Source organism: Hypanus sabinus, chromosome 3 (assembly GCF_030144855.1).
Source record: "Hypanus sabinus isolate sHypSab1 chromosome 3, sHypSab1.hap1, whole genome shotgun sequence".
Lineage (NCBI taxonomy): Eukaryota > Metazoa > Chordata > Chondrichthyes > Myliobatiformes > Dasyatidae > Hypanus > Hypanus sabinus.
In genome coordinates this window covers 93,965,494-93,986,208 of record NC_082708.1, presented here as the reverse complement: position 1 = coordinate 93,986,208, position 20,715 = coordinate 93,965,494, and the positions used below count along the sequence as shown (strand labels likewise).

The window sequence follows — 20,715 nt, the reverse complement described above, 5'->3', positions numbered from 1 at the left end:
TGTATACCGGGCGTTTCGTACGCATTTATACCAGGCGCCTCGCACATGCATGAGGGATCACCGGCGCCTAGTGGGCAAGAACACGCGCAACCCCCGTCCCCTGTGCAATCGCCAATGTTGCCGGCACCTATGCGGTCACAGCCGGTGCTACGTAGATCGCAGCGACAGATTCGACCGCCTGATCGGCTTGACTTGTAAGAACCTTCGCTACATGAGGACTTTTTCAAACGAAGGGGGGGTGAATGTGGTGAACTATGTGCCTGTCGGGACACGCCCCTGCTGACTGCTCCTGTGGCTCCTCCCACAGGCCCCTGTATAAAGGAGACCTGCGGCCTGAAGATCGGCCTCAGTCTCCAGGACCTTGTATGATAGACACTCACTCCTGGTTCCTTCTTCCAGTCAATAAAAGCCGATATCTCGCCTACGTCTCAGTGTGAGTTATTGATGGTGCATCACGTATCCACCTCCACCACTGTTGCCGGCTGCCTTTTCCATGCACCCACCACTGAGTAAAAAACTTACCCCTGACATCTCCTCTGTACCTACTCCCCAGCACTTTAAACCTGTGTCCTCTTGTGGCAACCATTTCAGCCCTGGGAAAAAGCCTCTGACTATCCACACGATCAATGCCTCTCATCATCTTGTACACCTCTATCAGGTCACCTCTCATCCATCCTCCCAAGGAGAAAAGGCTGAGTTCACTCAACGTGTTTTCATAAGGAATGCTCCACAATCCAGGCAACATCCTTGTAAATCTCCTCTTCACCCTTTCTATGCCTTCCACATCCTTCCTGTAGCGAGGCGACACATGGATTCCAGGACATGTTGGCATTAGAGAGAACAAGCAAGTGGATAAATTAGTGAAGGAGGCAACAAATGGAGCAGAAGTGGATATTCAAATAAATGACACTAAAGGAGAAATGAAAAACATTATTAAAAGTGAAATTTTTCAAATGTGGAGAAAACAATGTGATGAAGTGAGAATGGGAAGACATTTTTACAATATCCAGTAAGAAGTGGAAGGGTGGAGGAACGCAGTAAAGAGCAGGAATGAGCTAGTATTATTGAGATTAAGGTTTGGCTTAAATAGTTAATTCTTTTTAATGAAGAAACTCAATAATGGGAGATGTGAGTATTGTAATCAACAAGAAACGGTTGAGCATGCATTTGTGAGCTGTCCAAGATCTAATCACGAGAGGATGGTGGATTTTAAAGTTATCATGGAATAAAATACAATTTAACGATATCTTGCAGAAAGGATCACAGGATTATTGTTTTAAAGGTATTGTACAGTTCTTCAACAATACAGGCTTTTTTATAGAATTTGATACAAATATAATTATATAAGATTTAGATATTCTGACCCACACTCCAATTCAAAAGACGGCAATAACACGCCTTAAAGCTGTTGATCAAGCACCATGAAACCTCAGAAGAAGAAGGTGAATTGAAGGATAGCTAATATTGTTTTACTGATTAAGGAAGTCTCAAAAAGTAAACCAGGAAATTAGAGGCCAGGATTAAACCAGGAAATGATAGATAGGGTCATAAAGAAAGCCTTTGGCACATTAGCCTTTATAAATCAAAGTACTGAGTACAAGAGACATGAAGTATAAAATGTTGGTGAGGCTTAACTTTGAGTATAGTGAGCAATTTTGGTTACTGGAACCGCACTATATATTTAATCCTGTGATCCTTTTTGCAAAATATTGGTAGTGTTAAATTGTAATTTTATTCCATAGTAACTTTAAAATCAACCATCCCCTACCTCGATTATATCTCGGCCACCTCACCAGTACATTCTCAACTGTTTTTTGTTGATTTCAATACAGGAAAGGTGCGAATAAGGTTGAAAAAGTACAGAGAAAATTTACAAGGATGTTGTCAGGACTTGAGGAGTCAAGTTATAAGGAAAGATGGAATTGATTATGAAGTAGCTAGCATGAGAAGGCACAGTTTTAAGGTGCTTGGAAGTAGGTACAGAGGAGACGTCAAGGGTGTTTTACGCAGAGAGTGGTGAGTGACCGGAATGGGCTGCCGGTGACGGTGGTGGAGGTGGATATGTTAGGGTCTTTAAGGAGACTCCTGGATAGGTACATGGAGCTGAGAAAACTCAGAGAAGATTATGTATACTTGTTCAATGGAGATGCAAGAGACTGAAGATACTGGAACCTGGGGCTGCTGGAGAAACTCAGCATGGCAAACAATATCTGTGCGAGGTTAGGAAATGTCAGTATGTCTGGTCAAAACCCTGTAACAGAAAACACTGAAAGTGGAGAGGAGCGATGGTGACATAGAAAGAGTACGGGGGGGGGGGGGGGGGGGGAGGGGAAGGATTCCGGTGGTAAGTGAGCAGCTGTAGAGTTGGGAGACTCTGTCTAGTGAATGAGAAATAAAGTCAAGAGAACAGAGAGAGGAAGAAGGAAAAAGGGACATAAATGGATGGAGTAAGGTGGGAGGAAGAAAATGTGAAAATCAAAAGCTACTGGAATGAGAAGTAGGAAGACAAAGGCTACCAGAGCAGGATTGTGATACATAAAAGGAAATGGAAATGAGTCTCCAGCCTGGCCCTACCTGGCACAACACTCCTCTGTCCATCAATCACCCCAGATTGAATCCTACTTTTATTTAAGAAAGGTATTGCCTTTATTTATTCTCACAGGAGTCTATACACAGTGGATTCTGGTTAATTGGGACACATCAGGACCAGTGCATTTTGGCCCAAATAAGCAGCTGTCACAGTAGCTGAAGTTTCATGGAAATAGTTTTTAAAAAATCAAACAATGTTTAACTGATTAAAAAAGTTATTTATTTAATTGGAATACAGAACAAATCTGAACACTACTAATATTACGACAGTACTATAAAACTGTGTATTAGTTCCTGTTATTGAAGTAATTCAAGTGTATGCTGCCCTGTTCTTTTGATCTGACTGCAAATACACAAAATCAGTGCAAACACCTATTGCCTTATATTATCACCTATATCAAAAATCACTGCTTTTTAATTTGGTGCTGGTTGACCCAATGAATAACATATCACAAATAAACACAACTAAAGCTTTTTAAAAAACTGCCTGCTCCAAGCATGATGTAGTGTCTAATGGCCACACACATGCTTGCATCATCCAAATCTTCATTCAGTGTAACATTCAAGGTGATTGTCAAAACCTTCAAATTCTTCCTACAAGCAGTGAAAGAGTTTCATTTTCACTCAGGTTGTTTCTCACATCTCCAAGCCTGATTGCTTGAAACCGCACTGAGCAAACAATTCTGAATTGCCTTACTGGTTATTTCTTGCCAACTATCAGTGACAAAAAACACTTTTTTTGAACACCAACACACAAAACTGATGCTGTTTAAAAACTGTTCACTCAAGCACAGTGTAGAATCTAACAGCCACACAGGTACACGAGACAGACACTAGTTGGAAACTGTTCAACAGTCTCCTGCCCCAATTAAGTGAAATGGTGTCTCAAATAAACAAAGGAAATCCTGGCTATTTTTGTTCTTTAAGAGTTATCCCAAAAAAGCAGCTGTCCCGATTAACTGATAATCAGAATCCACTGTATTTATTTTTTATATTCATATTATTTTACATTTGTATTTGTAATTTTTGTAATAATCTTGTATTACGTCTTTATACTCTAACAAAGTTTTAACATGATGGACAGATTAGATGCAGAAAGGATATTTTGGATTGTCAAGAAATCCAGAACCAAAGGTGACATTCTAAAGATGAGCAATAAGCTGAGAAGAGGGAAAAGGTAGTGGTAAACCTGTGAAATTCTTAATCAGACAACAAAGTTAAAATGAAGGCATTGAATTATATTCAAAAAGGAGTTGGCTATTTTTCTTGGGGCTGTCGGGATTAAGTGACAATAGGAGAAAGTAGAATTTGGACATTCAGCCATAATGATGTGAATGTTGGAACAAGCTACAAGGGACAAATTGACCACTTATTTTCAACATTATGCAACTATGAAACTGCACAGCAAACCAGATCCACGCAAAAGTGAGCATCCAGCTCTTTGGGTATTTATTTAGATTTTTCAATCATAGGGAACATTTCTGGGATCAGTTTCATTTGAATCAGAACAAATCCACTACCCTTGCTGGGAACTTTGCTTGTGCATTTAGCAGGGCTTGGGAAGGATGGTGATTAACTAATTTTGCAGAGGGATGGGGCACAGTAGATGTACAATTGGGCTGCATTTGGTGTAATATATTTTTAAAAAAACAGGTCATCCGGAAGACAGAGTGGCCAAGGGCACAAAAAGATATTTAAGAGACTGCAAAACTAAATTGCACATATATTTTAATGCAAGGAGTCAGTAAGAGATGGGGTGGTAAATTGGATTAGTAAGTATGCAGATGATACTAAGGTAGGTGGCGTTGTGGATAATGAAGTAGGTTTTCAAAGTTTGCAGAGAGATTTAGGCCAGTTAGAAGATTGGGCTGAGCAATGGCAGATGGAGTTTAATGCTGATAAGTGTGAGGTGCTACATTTTGGTAGAAATAATCCAAATAGGACATACATGGTAAATGGTAGGGCATTGAAGAATGCAGTAGAACAGAGTGATCTAGGAATAATGGTGCATAGTTCCCTGAAGGTGGAATCTCATGTGGATAGGGTGGTGAAGAAAGCTTTTGGTATGTCGGCCTTTATAAATCAGAGCATTGAGTATAGGAGTTGGGATGTAATGTTAGAACTGTACAAGGCATTGGTAAGGCCAAATTTGGAGTATTGTGTACAGTTTTGGTAATCGAATTATAGGAAAGATGTCAACAAAATAGAGAGAGTACAGAGAAGATTTACTAGAATGTTACCTGGGTTTCAGCACCTAAGTTACAGGGAAAGATTCAACAAGTTAGGTCTTTATTCTTTGGAGCATAGATGGTTGAGGGGGGAACTTGATAGAGGTATTTAAAATTATGAGGGGGATAGATAGAGTTGACGCGGATAGGCTTTTTCCATTGAGAGTAGGGGAGATTCAAACAAGAGGACATGAGTTGAGACTTAGGGGGCAAAAGTTTAAGGGTAACATGAGGGGGAATTTCTTTACTCGGAGAGTGGTAGCTGTGTGGAATGAGCCTCCAGTAGAAGTGGTAGAGGCAGGTTTGATATTGTCATTTAAAGTAAAATTGGGTAGGTATATGGACAGGAAAGGAATGGAGGATTATGGGCCGAGTGCGGGTCAGTGGGATTAGGTGAGAGTAAGCATTCGGCACGGACTAGAAGGGCCAAGATGGCCTGTTTCCATGCTGTAATTGTTATATGGTTAAGGTAAGTGAACTTAAGGGCTTCGATTAGTCTGTAGGAGAGTGGTATTCTTTCAGTCACTGATATATGGGTGGAAGAAAGCCAAGACTGGCAACTTTCCAGAGGAGCCATTCACAAACATGGGAATATCTGCAGCTGCTGGAAATCCAAACAACACACACAAAATGCTGGAGGAACTCGGCAGGCCAGGCAGCAATCTATGGAAAAATGTACAGTCAACGTTTTGGGCCAAGACTGGAGATAAAAGATGAGGAGTCAAGAGTAAAAGGGTTCTTTTGGGGTGGGGCTGAGGGAGAAGTACAGGTGACAGGTGAAATCAGGAGGGGGAGGGATGAAGTAAAGAGCTGGGAAGTTGATTGGTGAAAGAGATACAGGACTGGAGAAGAGGGAGTCTGGTGTGAGAGGACAGGCCATGGAAGAGGCAGGTGATGGGCAGGTAAGGTGATAAGGTGACAGAGGGAAATGAGGATGGGGTTCAGAGAGTGGGAGAGGGAAATTTCTGGAAGGTTGAGAAATCGATGATATTGCCATCAGGTTGGAGGCTACCCAAACAGAATATAAGGTGTTTCTCCTCCAGCCTGTGTGGCCTCATCACGACAGTAGAGGAGGCCATTAATGGACATGTTGGAATGGGAAATGGAATTAGAATGGGTAGCCACCAGGAGATCCCTTTCTCTGGTGGACAGAGCATGGGTCTCACCGAGGTGTACAAGATGAGAGGCATTGATCGTGAGGATAGTCAGAGGCTTTTTCCCAGGGCTGAAATGATTGCAACAAAAGGGCACCGGTTTAAGGTGCCGGGGAGTAGGTACAGAGGAGATGTCAGGGGTAAGTTTTTACTGGGAGAGTTGTGAGTGTGTGAAATGGGCTGCTGACAACGGTGGTGGAGGCAGATACAATAGGGTCAATAGACAATAGACAATAGATGCAGAAGTAGACCATTCGGCCCCTCGAGTCTGCACCGCCATTCTGAGATCATGGCTGATCATTCACTATCAATACCCAGTCCCTGCCTTGTCCCCATATCCCTTGATTCCCCTATCCATCAGATATCTATCTAGCTCCTTCTTGAAAGCATCCAGAGAATTGGCCTCCACCGTCTTCCGAGGCAGTGCATTCCACACCTCCACAACTCTCTGGGAGAAGAAGCTCTTAAAGAAACTTTTGGATAGGTACATGGAGCTTAGAAAAATAGAGGGCTATGGGTAAGCCTAGTAATTTCTAAGGTAGGGACATGTTCGGCACAACTTTGTGGGCCGAAAGGCTTGTATAGTGCTGTAGGTTTTCTATGTTTCTATGATATACAGGAGGCACACTGGGAGCACTGGACACAGTATATGATCCCGACAGACTCACAGGTGAAGTGTCGCCTCACCTGGAAGAAGTGTTTGGGGCCCTGAATGGTAGTGAGGGAAGAGGTGCTGGGGCAGTTGCAGCACTTGTTCCGTTTGCAAGGATAAGTGCCAGGAGGGAGATCAGTGTGGAGGGACAAATGGACAAGGGAGTCACGTTGGGGACAATCCCTATGGAAAGCAGGAAGTGGGCAGGGGGAAGGAAAGATATGTTTGGTGGTGGGATCTCGTTGGAGATGACAGAAGTTGCAGAGAACTGTGTGCTGGACATGTAGGTTGATGGGGTGGTGGGTGAGGACAAAAGGAATCCCTATCCTTGGTGGAGTGGTGGGAGGATGGAGTGAGGGTAGACATGCGTGAGTTGTGTGTGAGGGCAGCATTGATGGTGGAGGAAGAGAAGCCCCTTTCTTTGAAAAAGGAGGACATCCCCTTCGTTCTAGAGCAGATGCAATAGAGAAGCACTCTTACAACAGGTGGGAAGCTGTATAGCTTCAGTGGGTTTGTAGTAGACATCAGTGAATAAGCCATCTTCAGAGACAGAGATAGAGAGATTGTGGAAGATCCAGAGGATAGAAGTTTCAGGTGTGATGGGGAGATGGAAAAAAGCAGAGGGCACTTCATTATTGATCAAGGAGGCCCTTACAACAGTACAATGGGAGGATATATTAGAAAGCACTTCAAACAAAACCTGAGAAAGAAATACGAGACAGTTTGTGCTGAAATTGTATCACAGCAGATGGAGAAACTGTTATACAGTGACACATAGAGAGATGAGATGCAAGATGAGTTGTCTTGTAGTGACAACTTCCCCAATAGTAATTAGGATCACCTTGCTGTAAAAGAAGAGATAAAATTTGTAAAGTGCATGTAAGAAAAAGAAAATACCATTTTTTTCTCTCTCTGTGAAGATTGAGCATCTTTGGAACTCTTTTTCTTAAGCAGTTGTGGAAGCAGAGTCTTTAAATATTTTCAAGGGAGAATTAGATTCCAGAAAAGCTTGAGAATGAAGTTACTGCAAGTAGACTGGAATATCAACTAAATACAGATTGATCATGACCATTAAATAGCAGCTGTGAGAGGCCTTGCCCTGCTCTTGTTTTTGATTCAGAAGACATTTCCAGAACCTTCTTTCAGTTTGACCCAATCCGTTATTGTTACCATATCCCACTCAGATGTGAGGCACAGAATTGAGACGTCTGGCCTATTATTCCCAAGGTGATCTTTATGGTCATCTACACTAACCCCATTTGCTCACATTAGTATTGCACTCTACTATGCCTTGCCTAATTAAGTGTTGATCTTACACTTTGAATAGTTTTACATTCTGTATAACCTTATTCACTATCCACAAATGATCTTTGCAAACTTACTTATCAGCCCAAGTCAATTGTATCTAAAATCATAAACAGAGATTCCAACATTGATCCCTGCAGAACAATACTGGATACAGAGCTCCAATCTACCCAGTTTATCCAAGTGACCTTGGATCCTATGTATTTTAATCTTCTAGATCAGACTCCTCTCAGGGGCCTTGTCAAATGTCTTAGTAAAATCCACTACTATACCCCCATCAGCCAGCTTTATCATTTCCTCAAAATATTTAGTCACATTTCTAAGACATGCTGATTGGTCCCAGTAAGGCCATTTGTTCAAATGCAAGTAACCTTATCCAGTAACTTCTCTACCACCCATGTAGGCTCACTGGCCAGTAATTTCCAATATTTCATATTGTCTTTTCTAAATAAAGAAACAGTGTATCGTCTCTAGCAATAGGTGAGGTCCTAGAAACAAATATTAGTGTCAAGGCCCCAGTAGTCTCCTTCTCTCTCTCTCAGTACCCTGTAGGAGATCCCATCAGGCCCAGGGGGCTTAGCCACCTTAATGTTCTTTGCCTCCTTCTTGATATAAAGATGATTAGAGTACTAGTGTGTCCCAGAGTTGCTACAGCATCATCTGTACTGCACATTTGAATCAGAATATTTTCTTACTGCAATAACCTGAACATAAATCAAAATCAATTTTTACTTTTAGGAAACAAAATGCATGTAAAACAATAATGTGTAGACAATACATGATTTTTAAAAAATTCTTCATATACTGCACATAAATCAACTGAATGGAATGTTGTAACATTCAAATAATGTATCAGTTGCCCCCATTAAACATAGTAGCATCAGATTGTTAATGGTTTTCTTCTAGAAAAGGAGTACACTTGTTAAGGCCATGTTGTTATATACAATGTCATTTATACTGTTGTGGTGATCTTGAGTGATAGTAGTGGTTAGGGATGATGGTGAAAAAGTTACTTGTTCTTTGAAACACAACAGGAAGTATGAAAACACAACAAAAGGAAGCAAAGGATCACACACAATACATTCACACTTTAATTATTCAATACTTTAAGCATCACATTTTATTTACTGGTCTGAGCCTATTTGTCCTCCCAAACAATTTCTATGGGCACTTGGTTTCAAAACATTTGGCAACAAAGAGGCATTTGTTAATACATTAGAGAGAAAATATAAGTAGTTTGGTTGAACATTTTTACAGAGAAAGTTTACAGACCAGTGCAGCACTTTGCTGTTTGAACCTTCTTAGGAGAAATATTGGTGCAAATAAAGTATTTCTAACCCTTATAGGTAACGAACAAACAATTTACATCCTTTCTGTTTCCACATTCCACAACCTTGAATGAAGGAAACAGTCCATAACAATTAAATAATTGTAAAATGACCGTTAAGTGAATTATGTAAATCAGTATTCATATTTTAATGTTTTAGTGCACTTCACAAGAACACCAAATTTCCTCCTTTTATGCAATCTGAGCATGTATTCAAATTAGGATAAACAGATGTAAATTAAACATATGAGCAGGCCAAAATAAACAAACATCTTTCAAGAAACTTAATTCAATTAATGGCAAAGGAATAAAATGTATTTTCATTTGCATCCATTTGCTCAGCAGATTGCATCTCTGCTGGATTTACTACAGAAAATTATTCAAGATGCTATTCAGTTTCTTCAGTTTTCTTGCATCAGAATTGAGAGTTTGCACAGCTAATAATGAGGCACATGGCAAACATCATGGATTTTAGTTAAACAGAGAAACTGAATAAAGCACTTAGTTACCAATTATTGGATGCCATTATACTCAAACATATCTAGAATTCAAACTATAATGTTGATTTCCTCATGAACTTCAATTGTAACTTACTTTGGGATGGATCCTGCTGTAAAGATTGTTTTATAAAGGGCTTGCATCAATACGATACAGCAAAGGAACAATGCTCTAGATGCAGAACAGCTATTTACCCTGAATACAAAAATGAGGAGTTAATTGTAAGGGCCCAGTAGAATATGCAGAGAAGCTATGAGAAATATAGCTGTGAGCACAAAGCATAAAAATTCCAATGGTTGTTCATTTGCAGCTATTTACTTGAAATTTCAGCAATTGAAATAAAAACTTCCAGTACAGAATGAAATTTTTCTTTAATAATTCTCGAGTATATTTCATTCTAAATTTATTGTCAGTCAGCTACATAACCCTATATCTGCAAAGTCACATGTGCAATCCATTTATTAGATTTATGACAGCTTTATTTGAATCCTGTGAATCCAGAGCAACAACATTATAAACAGTGGAGAGAAGCCTTGGGTACAAAGCTGCACATTTCCTTCCTTGTGCAGTGGATAATTAAACTAGCAACAGAAAAGGTGCCAAACAAAAACAAATCTCCAAAAGAGCTATTTTTAAACTAAAGTGAAATTGCATTAATTTTCTAATACAGGTTATTAAGGTTTGTCAATCCAAAGATCTAGTGCTACTGTAAATAGCGATAAACCTTGTAGCAATGATTTCCGGAGTCAGCTACCACCACGTGACCGTCAGAAGTCAATGCTAGACCTTGAGGGCCATACAAAGGGTCAGCAGAAGTGTTAATGTAGGAGAGGAATGATCCATTTCCATCAAACACCTGTTGAAAAGTAGAAATAAATAGAAATTAGCATTAACACACTGATTCCAGGGGTCTATATTTTGCTATTTGCTACAGAAAAATGCTGTCAATGACAGGAAATGTTTTAATTACACTTCTCTGCTTATTATAATGTTTTATAAGTTTTATATTTTATATAATAACTTCAACAAAAATGCAGATAAAGCCATTACCTGTATGCGACTATTTCCCCAGTCAGCAACTATAATATTTCCATTGGAATCCACGGCTACTCCAGTTGGAGCATTAAACTGACCATTTCCTTCTCCATTAGATCCAAATTTTAACACAAACTCACCATCAGTGTTGAACACCTACGTGTAAAAATGAAGAAGTTAAAACTAATATTACAACTTTTGATCTTCTAATTTAATATTTACTCTTGAATAAAATATTTTTATCATTAGAGAGAGCCCATAACCAAATAAAATTCCTGGAGCTTAATTCATACATACACAAAGCTTTAATTTGAAGCAGACTGAACTCTACCTGTTTTAAGATAAATGGATTTTAAATACACACTAAGATTTTCATTTGAAGAACTTTCATTTGAAGTTTAATCTTGTATAATTTAACTATTGAATATAAAATCTGATGTCATGTTGCTGCTGTATAATATTTTGTCTAGCCGTATTTGGAATGTGGCCAAGTCTCCACCCACTGGATTCTATTGATACTTCTTGATGCCTGAGTAAAGCATTGAGTGTAATCCAACAAACACATTACATATATTCTCTCTTCCCCCCCTTCCCTCGGGCAGAAGATAAAAAAGCCTGAAAGCAGCTTCTGCCCACTGGTATGACAAATGAATAGTTCCCTGGTGCATTATGGCTCACTCTTGACCTCATTATGATCTTTCACCTTCTCTGTACCTATTACACTTTATTCTGCACTGTTATTACTCTTTTACCTTTTACTATTTCAATGCACTATGAAATGACCCCTGCACCACTTGGTAAAACTTGTGCAGACAACATCCACTGTTTTTCCTTCATCAACTTCATAAGTGTGGTTAGACATATATACCCATACACAAAGTCATTCCATGTCTACACCTGAACCCAAAGGGGTTTAATTTCCCCACAGGCAGGTTTAATAGAGCAGTTAGGGAGGGTTTAAACTAATTTGGCAGGGGGATAGGAACTGGAGTGATAGGGCTGAGGAAGGGGAAAACAGAAATAAATCAAAGATAGCCTGTAACAGAGATGATAGACAGGCAGGAGATGAGGCATAATCAAACAAAAAGCAACAAATACTGGACTGAAACATATTGGAATGTACGCAGCATAAGAAATAAAAAGGGGATCTTGACATTCAGCTACAGATTGGCAAGTATAGAGGATTGGCTGTGCTGGACTGGATGTTGTACAATGATCTGCAGGTGGTAAGAGAGCTTAAGGTTAAGGAACCCTCAGGGAACAGTGATCACAATATGATCGAGTTCACTTTGAAATTTGAGAATGAGAAACTAAATTCTATTGTGTTCGTATTTCAGTGGAATAAAGGAAATTAGAGGGGAAATGACCAAGGTTGACTGGAAGAGGCACAAGCAGCTATATAGGACCCTGGTCAGATCCTACTTGGAGTACTGTGCTCAGTTCTGGTCGCCTCACTACAGGAAGGATGTGGAAGCCATAGGAGTGGCGCAGAGGAGATTTACAAGGAAGTTGCCTGGATTAGGGAGCATGCCTTATGAGAATAGTTTGAGTGAACTCGGCCTTTTCTCCTTGGAGTGAAGGAGGATGAGCGGTGACCTGCAAGATGATGAGAGGTATTGATTGTGTGGATAGTCAGAGGCCTTTTCCCAGGGCTGAATTGGTTGGCACAAGAGGACACAGCTTTAAGGCACTGGGGAGCAGGTACAGAGTAGATGTCAGGGGTAAGTTTCAGGGGTAAGTTTTTTACTCAGAGAGTGGTGAGTGCGTGGAATGGGCTGCCAGCAATGGTGGCGGAGGCAGATACGGTAGGGTCCTTTAAGAGAATTTTAGATAGGTACATGAAGCTTAGTAAAATAGAGGGCTATAGGTAAGCCTAGTAATTTCTAAGGCAGGGACGTGTTCAGCACAACTTTGTGGGCCTGTATTGTGCTGTAAAAGCTTTTAGTATCTTCTTTGATATTAGTCGCCAGCTTCCTTTCATAATTCATCTTTTCCTTCCTAATGACCTTAGTTTCCTTCTGAAAGTTTTAAAAAATTCCCAATCCTCTATCTTCCCACTAGCTTTGGCTTTCTATATACTCTCTCTTTTGATTTACTTTGACCCTGACTTCACTTGTCAACCTTGGTAGTGTCCTTCTTCCATTTGAAAATTTCTTATTTGGAATCTATCTTGCACTTCCCCAATTTTTTGCAGAAACTCCAGCCAGTGCTGCTCTGCTGTCCTTCTTGCTCACAGAAACATAGAAAACCTACAGCACTCTAAAAACTTGCAGAAAGAAACTAAGAAGGTCATTTGGAAGGAAAAGATGAATTATGAGAGGAAGCTGGTGACTAATATCAAAGAAGATTCTAAAAACTTTTGTAAGTTTATAAAGGGTAAAAGAGAGTTGGGGGTAGATATAGGACCAATAGAAAATGACGCTGGAGATATTGTAATGAGAGACGCAGAGATAGCAGAGGAAATGAATGCGTATTTTGCATCAGTCTTCACAGTGGAAGACATCTGCAGTATACAAGACATTCAGATGTCAGGGAAGTGAAGTACAGTCGGCCCTCCTTATCCGCGGATTCCGCATGTGTGAATTCAACCAACCGCGAATCACGAAAACCCCAAAGTGCTCTTCCAGCACTTGTTGTTCGAGCATGTACAGACTTTTTTCTTGTCGTTATTCCCTAAACAATTCAGTATAACAACCATATTACATAGCACTTACATTGTATTAGGTATTATAAGTAATCTAGAGATGATTTAAAGTATACCAGAGGATGTCCGTGGGTTATCATGCATCGGGATCTAAAAAAATCGGTTCTCTTACTAAGTAAGTTGGAACAGGTACATCTGGTATTATTTAGCGTCAAACGTTTGTCTTAGTACATAGATTATATTTTACCTTTCTATGCATATAAAACACTTAAGAACGTATGTTTCAACGCCGGGCTTGGGAACGGAAGTTTGCAAGTTCGATCCAGTGACAGGAATCCAGGGATCCTATTCTGGCTGGCTGCCAGTTACCAATGGAGTTCCACAGGGGTCAGTGCTGGGACCACTGCTTTTTACAATGTATGTCAATGATTTGGACGATGGGATTAATGGATTTGTAGATAAATTTGCTGATGATACAAAGATATGTGGAGAAGCAGGTAGTGTTGAGGAAACAGAGAGCCTGCAGAGAGACTTGGATAGTTTATAGGAATGGGCAAAGAAGTGGCAAATGAAATACAATGTTGGAAAGTGTACGGTCATGCACATTGGTGGAAGAAATAAATGGGCAGACTATTAGTTAGATGGGGATAGAATTCAAAATACAGAGATGCAAAGAGACTTGGGAGTTCTTGTGCAGGATATCCTAAAGGTTAACCTTCAGGTTGAATCACCGGTGAAGAAGGTGAATGCAATGTTGCCATTCATTTCTAGAGGTATACAATATAAGAGCAGGAATGTGATGTTGAGGCCTTATAAGGCACTCATGAGACCACATTTGGAGTATTGTGTGCAGTTTTGGGCTCCTTATTTTATAAAGGATATGCTGACATTGGAGAGGGTTAAGAGAAGATTCACGAGAGTGATTCCAGGAATGAAAGGGTTACGGTATGAGGAATGTCTGGCAGCTCTTGGGCTGTATTCCCTGGAGTTCAGGAGAATGAGGGGAGATCTCATGGAAACATTCTGAATGTTAAAAGGCCTGAACAGATTAGATATGGCAAAGTTATTTCCCATTGTAGGGGAGTTTAGGACAAGAGGGCACGAATTCAGGATTGAAGGACATCTATTTAGAACAGAGATGTGGCGAAATTACTTTAGTTAAAGGTGGTAAATCTATGGAATTTGTTGTCACGAGCGGCTGTGGAGGCCAAGTCATTAGGTGTATTTAAGGCAGAGATAGATAGGGTCTTGATTAGCCAGGGCATCAAAGGGTATGGGGAGAAGTCAGAGGAGTGGGGATGACTGGAAGAATTGGATTAGCCCATGATTAAATGGCGGAGCAGACTCGATGAGCCAAATGGCCAACTTCTGCTCCTATATCTTATGGTCATATGGATATATAAGTATTTGAAGTCTTTTACAATGCCAGAATGTGATAATAATGAACCAAAACCAATTCAAAGTAGATAAAAATTATAGATACTGTAAATTCCAGTATATAAGCCGAGAATTTGGCCCTAAATTTTGGTCCTAAAATTAGGGGGTCGGCTTATGCTTTGAGTGAAATTAGGGTGCCAACTTTGGAAAATCAGATACACCGAAGACAGGTCGTATTTATTGGCTGTTTTTGAGTCAAATACAAAAGAATATATAAACTGTTATGAAATCTACACCAAAGAAAAGATCTACAAAATACATTCTGTTTCTCAATTTACTGGTCCTTGTACGCACTATTGTCGGCAAACATTCAGAGCTTGAAACTCTTACACTCTTCATTATCCGACTCTCCGAAAATCACGTCCCATTCTTCAGCAGTCACCATATCATCGTAAGGATTTTCAATTTCTCACTCCACTTCCCGCTTATGGACATGTAAGACTTAGTTGCTTCTTGTCCGCCTTTAATCTCTAACTTTTCCGATTTAAACTTTGAAATTTCAGCTTTATTCAGTCAAATCTGTACAGCAATAGTTATAATTATGGCTAATTTGAAGACCACCAGGCGAAATCCGGACTCAACTAACGGAAAGTCTAAAAAAGCTGACGAATTCTCGGAAGAACTCTCTTGGGTTAGGAGATTAGAGTATCAAATCAGCAGTATCGGCACTGAAATAACTCAACTAAGAGAGAAATTTGAAGAAAAAATTGACTCTTTGAGCCTCGATCTTAAAGAAGTTAGTCGAAATGCAGCTGACCTTTCTTCTCATTTGGATAAGGCTCAACAACGAATCATGGATTTGGAAACTTGATTGCTTCAGAATAATATTCGAATTGTTGGATTAAAAGAGAAATCAGAATCTGCCGACACACTGGATTATTTTGCTAAAATGTTCCAGTCTTTATTTCCGGAGGTTTGATCGCTACTCCCAGAGATTGAATCGGCTCACAGAGCCGTTGCTTTAAAATATTTGGATGAAGGTAAAAACAGGCATATTGTTGTGCGTTTTCTCAGTTTTAGAGACAAGGACGGCATTATTAAGCTTGCAAGAAAACAAAGGTTATTTCAATTTCAAGGTTCACTTTTTTGAAGATTTTCCACGTGAAATTGTTAAGGAATGTGCTGCATTTGCTTCTTCTATGAAACTAGTATTTCAAAAAAAGCTTTTTCCATCGTTACAGTTCCCTGCCAAATAAAGGCTTTTTGTTAAAAATTCAGGAGCTGATATTTTTGATGATCCAACCGAAGCATTGCGTTTTATTAACTCTGTCTGACGAGTCTGCTGATGAGTCTGAAGCCTGAAGTTTGAATGATCTGCAATAGTTTGATTGTCTTGTGGTGTAAAGTGATGAAATTTGAAGATTTGATGGTTGTAGAAAGTCTTTACCTTAAAATGTATTTTTATCTCTGAAAAAGACTGATTTGGATGGTTTTAACCTCCAAAGATATAGCGGGAGAACTGTTGATAGACTGTAGATAATTCTGAACCATTTAGCATTTTTTTTTCTGAAGCATTTAAATGAATCAACTGTTTTATTTTGTTCCGTATGCTTTTGTAAAGTTTTTAAAGTAATTACTTGGATTTTCTTACATTTTAGAGAAAGACTGGATAATTTAAAGATGGCGATTGTTTTTCTTTTGTGCAAATACTTCAAAGACGATGAGTCTGAAGCCTGAAGTTTGAATGATTTATAATGGCTTGAGTGTCTCACGGTTTAAAGATTGGAAGATTTGATGGTTACAGAAAGTCTTTACCTTAAAGTGCATTTTTATCTCTGAAAAAGACTGGTTTGGATGATTTTAACCTCAGAAGATATAGTGGGAGAACTGTTGATAGGCTGTAGTTAAGTTTGAACCATCTAGAATTTTTTTCTTTAGCAGCATTTAAATTAATTAACTGTTTTTTTTATTCCGTATGTGATGCACCATCAATAACTCACTCTGAGACGTAAGGCGAGATATCGGCTTTTATTGACTGGAAGAAGGAACCAGGAGTGAGTGACCATCATACTACGTCCTGGAGACTGAGAGGCCGAGCATAGGCCTCAGATCGCCTTTATACAGGGGTATGTGGGAGGAGCCACAGGAGCAGTCAGCAGGAGGCGTGTCCAGACAGGCACACGTAGTTCACCACAGTATGCTTTAGTGAAGATCTTTTAAGTAATTATTTGGATTTCCTTGTGTTTTAAAGATAGATTGGACAATTTAAAGATGGCGATTGTTTTTCTTTTGTGCAAGTATTTCAAGAATTGCTTTGGATGTGTTTTTCTTCCCTTATCTAATATTATGAAGGTTACTCTCAAATTGAAGGTTGTTTTGTTTTACTATCCTTCCAAGTTAATCATATTGAGATATGTCGACTGTAATGAGATTTATGTTCGGTAGAGGGAGACAAGAGATTACTTTTTAAAAAAAAATTTTATTACTTAGGTAGGCGGAGCTGTATCTGCATCTGTGCTTTTCTCAGGGCTTGCGTCGATTGATATCAACTTGTTTCTCGGCTTTGTAGTTTGGGTGGGTTTTTCTTCCTTTTTTTATCCCCATTATGGAATCCCGGAGCATATGCTAATAATTTTTATTGTTGTTCATCTCCGCCATTTTCAACCACCTTATCCTGACGTGCGTCAAACTACTTTCTTTAGATACAAAGTTTCGTGATGATATTGAAACAGTTAAATGTTTTAACTTGGAATGTTCGCAATTGGAATCATCCTACTATCCGTAAGAAAACATTTAAAGTTATAATCCGATTCCAATCTGATATAATTTTTACTCAAGAGACGAATATCAGGTTATGTGATAAAAAATCGATTTTTTAAATTTTTGAGGGTCCTCAGGTTCATGCAAATTCCCAGAGTAAAACTAGAGGTGTCTCTATTTTTATTGATTTCAATATTCCTTTTAACCAGGAGGATATTATAGCTGATATTAATGATAGATTTTTGATTGTTAAAGGAATAATTTGTAATAAGAAAATAGTTTTGGTTAATATTTATGGACCAAATATTGATTTTTAAAGCTGTTTTTGTTTTATTACCTGATTTAAATGAATACATCTTATTAATGGGAGGTGATTTTAATACTTGTTTAAATCCTTTAATGGATAAGTTATCATCCAAACATCAACTCCCTAATTGTTCTGCATCACTTATTAATTCCTTTTTAATTGATTATGGTTTAATTGAGGTCTGGAGGCATATGCACCCTTAGTGATAGAGAATACTCTTTTTTCTCACATGTTCATAATAAATATTCGAGAATTGACTATTTTATTGTCTACCCTCGACTTTTATCTAATGTTCAGAAATGTGAGTATGATGCAATTGCCATCTCTGAGCATGCTCCTTTAAACTTAATATTTGAATTGAAAGATGTTGTTTCTACCAGAACATTTTGGCGTCTTCCAGAACATTTATTACAAAGCTCAGAATTTGTTGAGTTTATTGAAACTCAGATAAAAGAAGTTTTTTTTCTTTAATAATATAAGAAACGTCTCAAAGTTAGTAATTTGGGATACATTAAAAGCTTATTTATGTGGTCAAATTATATCGTCTATAGCTAAATTGAAGAAACAAACAAGAATGGAATTAGATAAAATCTCTAAACAAATTAAAGAATTAGACAACATCAACACAATCTCTCCAAATGTTGTTTCATTTAAAAGAGTAGAATTACAATCACAGTATAACTTATTACTAGCATATGCTATTGAAGGATATTTGCTTAAATTGAAAAGTCAATTTTATATTTTTGGGGATAAAAATAATAAGCTCTTAGCTTCCCAATTAAGAGCAGCTAGACCTGAAACTCAAATTTTAAAACTACAGCAGTCCGACAGCCCATGGGTCTCCCCCCTGCACATGGTGCCCAAAGCAGCAGGTTTGCTGCAAAATCCTGAATGTGCGGCACAGGATAGCGGTCCGGTGTCGTAGCCTCGTTCAGCCTGTGGTAGTCGCCGCATGGTCTCCAGTAATGTTATGTTGTGGCGACCCACTTTCTGCGCAGGCGAACCGGCTCAACACAAGATTAGGTCTATTCATAAATTGGGTGTACCAGCTTCGCGTAGCTTTGAAATTTTTGCTGACCTCAGTGCTCTTCGGCCCATTTCAACGCTTGAACTCGAATCATTTCTCTGGTAACAATGAATCCAGACGATCGCTGGTGATTCACTCACTCAAAAACTTTTTCTTCCAGTTCTGGCCACTGGCATGTTTTCCCGCGGTTTGCACATTTCATCTTTGGCATGTTCCTCAGCATGTCCTCTGCCTTTCTCCACTCTCTCTTGTTTACACTAAACTTCTTAGCAGCTGCATAATTATTCATTCCTTTAGCAAAATCAACAACCTTCAGCTTGAAGCCAGCATGTTTTAATTTTTTGTACATGGTTGTCGCAAACTCAATACTGAGTACATGTACTGATCCCGCCACCCTGTGTTAAGTTTTAACGAGATTATGATGGGCGCTAAATGGTTTCACAGAGGTTACATTTCAGAGGATTCTTCTCCATTGGAAACCTAATCCAAAACCTCACTTCCTGATTTATTTATTTATTAAGAATTTGCTTACACCACTCTACAATATGTAGGCTTATTTTCTTAGCAGGTACTGTTTCACAAAATTCCCAGGTTCCGGATCTGGCAAAGCTGAGTACTGGCATGTGAGATCTTGTGATCTTTTCTGGTTAAATCAAAACCCTCTACAAAAGGGGTTGGCTTATACAAAGGTAACATGAAAAAGACACTTCTTTAACCTTGAAAATGGGGGGTCGGCTTATACTCCGGAATATACGGTAAGTACTATAATAATACTACATTTTTTTAATTCCCCACTCCCACTTCATATGTTCCCCCATTTGAAACTTCAAACATTAGAGACCATGTTCATGGTGAGACAGGAACATTGTAAAGGTGATATGAGGCATTTTATTTGATACCATCAAAGTCATATAAGTGACCTTTTGGCCCATCTAGTCCATACCAAACCATTTAAACTGCCTACTCCCATCAAACTGCACCAGGCCTGTAGCCCTCCATGTACCTGTCATCCGCCAACCTATCCAAACCTCTCTCAAACTTTGAAAACGAGCTTGCACCCACCACTTACACTGGCAGTTTGTTCCTCACTCACCACCCTCTGAGTGGAGAAATTTCCCATCACGTTCCCCATAAACTTTTCACCTTTCACCCTTAACTCATGGCCTAATTGTAGTCACACCCAACCTCGGTGGAAAAAGCCTGCTTGCATTTGCCTTCATGATTTTGAATACCACTATTAAATCTCCCCTCAATTTTCCACGTTCCAAGTGTTACGTATTCAGGCAACAATAAATAAATGAGTTCGGCAAGGGTTTTTTATAACAAACAACACGTTTATTAAACACAGGAAACAAACCCCCCAAAGGTAAACAAACACTAACGTAACCGGAAACCAACTGCGGTGCGGCAACTCAAACAGTTCTTAAAGCAATATTGCAAAAACAGTTCTTTAAAGTGGTATTGCCAAAAGTTCGATATGCTCACAGTCCATTTAAAAGGAGAGACTTTATAAGACGATTTAAATTCTCTTTCACGTCGCTTGGCTTCGATCCTCGACGTCAAACTTCCCACAAAGAATTTACGAAACGAAACGGCTTAAAGGCACTGACCTTTCCTTCCTCACTATCTTCAATCCTTTCGGGTAAACCCCAGGGATTAACGCGAAGATAGTCAACGAAATCCTTCCAAGTAAGGATCAAACAAAGGTCGAAACCCGTTTCACTGTAGAAAGCGATTCTCCTCGATCTTTAACTCCCGAACTTCGATCTTCACTCTCCACTAATTTCTTGAACTAGCAGAATCGTAAAGAAC

General features: G+C 39.2%; 1 protein-coding gene across 3 annotated transcripts in view; it reads right to left on the bottom strand.

Moving 5' to 3' along the window:
* Positions 1-8,996: 8,996 nt before the first annotated feature.
* trim2a (tripartite motif containing 2a) overlaps positions 8,997-20,715 on the bottom strand; it is a 274,531-nt gene continuing 262,812 nt past the window's right edge. For all 3 annotated transcript variants that reach the window (XM_059964789.1, XM_059964790.1, XM_059964791.1), the window contains 2 exons: positions 10,804-10,944; positions 8,997-10,609 (listed from right to left, as the gene is read on the bottom strand). In XM_059964789.1, the coding sequence (XP_059820772.1) occupies positions 10,457-10,609; positions 10,804-10,944 (294 nt within the window). In that variant the 3' untranslated portion in view covers positions 8,997-10,456. The remainder of the gene's footprint in view (positions 10,610-10,803; positions 10,945-20,715) is intronic.